The following is a 4,312-nucleotide window of genomic DNA, read 5'->3' on the forward strand; positions in this document are numbered from 1 at the left end:
GCATATAGTCAACTAAGTGCCAGATATGAATAGATTTCATGTTACCTTGTGCAAGAAAGACTCCCAAGTATTTGTCAGGGAAGGAAGAAAGATCCATTTGGAAAAAATCAGCAATTTGTCTCTTTCTAACATCTGAAGTACCATCTACAAAGCATTTGTTTTTTGTAGCATTCATAACTTGACCAGAAGCAGCTTGATATTCCATAAGAAGAGATTTTAAGTTTTCTATGATTTTCTTTCCTCCATTACAAAAAAGTAAAATGTCATCAATAAACATTAGATGGGTAGGATGAATGCCATTTCTTATCACCATTGGTTGAATTTTTCTTTCCAAAACAAGTTGTTGGATTTTCCTGCTAAAGACATCTTGATCAATAATGAAAAGAATGGGAGAGACTGGATCCCCTTGTTTAAGACCTATGCCAACCCCAAAGAAACCTATAGGACCTTCATTGAGCATAATGGATAATTTAGAAGAATGAAGAAGGACCATGATCCAATTACAGAATTTAGCTGAGAAACCAAATTTCTTTAAAGCTTTATATAGGAATTCCCAGCTCATAGTATCATATGCCTGTGATATATCAAGTTTTAGACCAACATTTCCCCCTCTTCTAGAAGTTGACATCTCATTAACTAGCTCAGAAGCTAATAGAATTTGCTCATGAATGTTTCTACTTTTTACAAAGGCATATTGCTGTTGTGAAATAAGAACTGGTAAAAATCTATTGAGTCTTTCAGTAATTATTTTGGTGATAATTTTAAAACAGAAATTACTAAGGCCAATAGGTCTAAAGCTTCTAGCATTCTTAGCTCCTTTAACTTTAGGAATTAAGACAAGAAAGTTGGAATTCATACCACTAGGAATAGTGTTGCTTCTCCAGCAAATTGAATGGCATCCACTAAGTTGTCTTTATTGATTTCCCAAGTTGCTCTGTAAAAAGCTCCAGTGAAACCATCTGGGCCTGGTGCACTATCAACATTCAGATTAAAAACAACTCTCTTAATTTCCTCTTCATTTGGACAATCTTCCAAAAAAGCATTGTCATCTTCAGAAATAATATTAGAAACAACATCAAAAATAGAGTCATTTATCTGAACTAGTTGATGTTCAAATTTCTTCTTGAAGTAATCAATAAGCACATCAGAGATCCCCTGTTGAGTAGTAATAATATCACCTGAATCATTTTCCAATTCTGAGATGGAATTTTGAGATTGTCTCATTTTAATTGAAGTATGGAAGAAATTGGAGTTCGCATCTCCATCTTTAATCCAATTCATTCTAGCCTTATTTCTTAAGAAAGTGTTGAGGTTATTAGCAGCAATTTCATAATTACCTCTGGCAGTAACCAAATTATTCAGCAAGGAAATATTGGTTGGATCAGCATCTGAAATAATAGTTTCTTCCATCACCTTATCTTCAGCATTTTTAAGATTGTCATGGACATTCCCAAAAACTTCCCAGTTCCAATCTTTGAGAATCTTCTTTAGTCTTTTTAATTTGTTCATATAGATAAAAATGGGATTACCAGAAATGTCTTCACTCCAAGAGTCAATAACAACTTGTAAGAAGGAAGGATGACTCAGCCACATTTGTTGAAACCTGAAAGGAGTATTTAAAGCTCTACTAATAGTAGTATCAGCCACATGGTCAGATATCCCCCTTGCAGCTACATGATAATTCCAACCACTAAAAGTATCAAGCCATTTCAGATTAAATAAGGCTTTGTCCAAATTACATAAGAATCTTTTGTTCCCAACTCTGCCATTACATGATGGACGCATTTATGTGTCTAATATAGCCCAATTGTATATATTATTAGTACCCATTTTTGTACTTATTATGTTGTTTTATTTATTTGTAGGAGTTTTTGAAAAAATAAAGTTTTGTGGCCAAATTTGCTAAAAATGCGGCGTTCCAAGCTCCGTTGATAGCGTACCGGAAGTATCCCGGAGGTGTACCGGAAGTACCCTGGAAATGTCCCGGAGGAACCCCGAGAAAAGTGCGGAAAATATCCCGGAAGAATTGCTAAAGGAATCCCTTGGTTGGATAAAGGCAACCCCACTTTCTATTTGCACCCCTGAACTGGATAGGGGAAGGTCTTCAACAAAATTCGAATTCTTTTTTTTGGCGGGAAATTTTTCTTCTTCCCTGGCAGAATTTCGTTCGAGATTTTGATGGATCTGTTGGGAGATTAAAGAGCTGAAACTTAATGGGTATATGTGATATGAGTATAAGAAGATATTATGGTGGTTGGGATCGATCAACTTTGGCCAGAAAATCAATTCCCGATCAAAACAGGAGAGAAGAATATCGGTTTCATTTTTGGAAAGAAAATCACGTAAAAGATGCTGCATGGTTGTGGAGTTAAGACCAGATACTTTCCTAGGTTTCGTATCAATCAGTTTCTGAATATTTTCAAGGAAATTAACGTACACAGAGAAAGAAATAAGAAATTATTCTCAAAAATAATTTTCTTCACTGTGAAGATTTTTGAGGAGTTATGGCGAGATTAAATGATACTTAGGAGTATAAATAGGTTACTATTATCACAAAGAATGGGTGTCGAGAGTTTGGGGTCGAGAGGAGAGCTCAGGAGGCGTGAATCAAGAGTTTTCATAACTCTGTTGCTGCTACTCCTGCTGCTCGTGAAGAACAGGGAAACGTCGACGGTTTATTCATCCGTCGTAACAGTTTCTTCAACTGGTTGTAACAGTTTCTTCAACTGGATTCCAACATTTATCGTCATTGTAACAGTTTCTTCATCCTCTTTTGCAACATTTATCTTTAGATTTGTAACGGTTATCTTCAGCATAACATTTGAGACTTGAAACAGTCGGTCTGTAACGCAAATGCGCTGTTGCAGATTTCCTGTTTCATTGTTTTCTCTTCTTGTAAATGCCAATTGAGCTTAATAAAATATTTTGAGAGGTATTTCACCATGATAAGCTAAACCCAACATTGGGACAACGGAGGAGGCGATTTTCGTCATTCTGGTAAATTTAATTTATTCTTTTTATGACTTTTGCATTGATTTAAATTTGAAAAATGATTTTGATTAATTAGTTATCATTTTATTTGATGCGGCATGCTTGCTTAATTGTTTGATGTCCCATGATTACGATTTATAACTAATATTCTGAGAATCTATATTGGCAAAATAAGAGTCCGTACATTTTATGTTTTGAGCGATAATTGTTAAGGATAAAGAAAATGTACCATATGCATGAGAATTGGCCAAGACCTTAGTCCCAGTAACTCTCCACCATATTGTCAATATTTGTATATATATTTATTTTCAAAAAAAATTATCCTTCACAAGTCCGAGAGTTTGAACCTCATTACTACAACCACAAAAAATATTTAATCATTACACCAAGAAAATTCTAAGCCACTTTTAGGAGCTTGAATTAGGACACAAGAGTCAACACAATCCTTAAAATCACTCATTGCAGCATTACGAGGACTTCTACCTCCCTTTTTTTCATCAGCATTTAGGACAGTGTTAAAGTCACCTATAAGAAGCCAAGGTTTATCAAGTAAACTTATTTCATATAAATCCTGCCATAAGATTCTTCTATTCACTGTATAAGAATTAGCATGAATACCTGTAACAAGAACACCACCAACCTCCACAGTAACACTTTGACTAGAAATTTTAACCACATTAGGAACTTGAATTGAGCAATTCCAAAACAACCAAATATTTCCTTTATTACCATCTGTTGAATTATGAATTATTTTATGATGCATACCAGGAAACTTTATTCTGGATTTTTAAGATTTAATTTTAGGTTCCACCACCCAAACTAGAGTAGGATTATTGGTCTTGACTAAAGAATGTAATTTATCCCTGGCCTTTTGTCTCTTAAGGCCCCTAAGATTCCAAAAAAACAACTTTCATTTGAAAGGTTGCTGAGGAGGAGGAGGTGAACTCCCTTTGTCAACCAAAAGCTTTATACTCTCTTTGCTAGCTTTTCTAGTAACCACTGCTGATTTTTAGGAGGTTTTTTCTTCCCAGCTAACTTATCATTTTCACTAGATTCAGGAACCTGAGTAATGACCTTTTCTTTTTGTAAAATAGTAACTGGTTGAGAAATAGATCCAAATTCTAACAATAGAGACATTGAGTACAATTTAGACAAAAAAATGTGTCTATCAGCCACTAGGACTGACATCTCCTTCAGTGTTGGTTGTTGTGCAAGGTTTCAGGCGGATCAAAGGGAGTCACATCTTGATGCTGCAAAAAGAATCGTACGTATAAATCACACTCCCGGGTATGGTCTTTCATACACTTTTGATACTAACACA

General features: G+C 35.0%; 1 protein-coding gene across 1 annotated transcript; it reads right to left on the bottom strand.

Moving 5' to 3' along the window:
- Window positions 1–852: 852 nt before the first annotated feature.
- On the bottom strand, window positions 853–1,785 carry LOC113341166. The gene has a single exon (XM_026586151.1). It carries the CDS (start codon window positions 1,783–1,785, stop codon window positions 853–855), a length of 933 nt encoding a protein of 310 aa, XP_026441936.1.
- Window positions 1,786–4,312: the final 2,527 nt, after the last annotated feature.

The sequence above is a fragment of the Papaver somniferum genome, unplaced genomic scaffold, assembly GCF_003573695.1.
Source record: "Papaver somniferum cultivar HN1 unplaced genomic scaffold, ASM357369v1 unplaced-scaffold_25, whole genome shotgun sequence".
Classification (NCBI taxonomy): Eukaryota; Viridiplantae; Streptophyta; class Magnoliopsida; order Ranunculales; family Papaveraceae; genus Papaver; species Papaver somniferum.

Bases quoted from the DNA above. Each gene is read 5' to 3' on its own strand.
- LOC113341166 (XM_026586151.1), bottom strand. From the start codon at position 1,785: ATGCGTCCATCATGTAATGGCAGAGTTGGGAACAAAAGATTCTTATGT.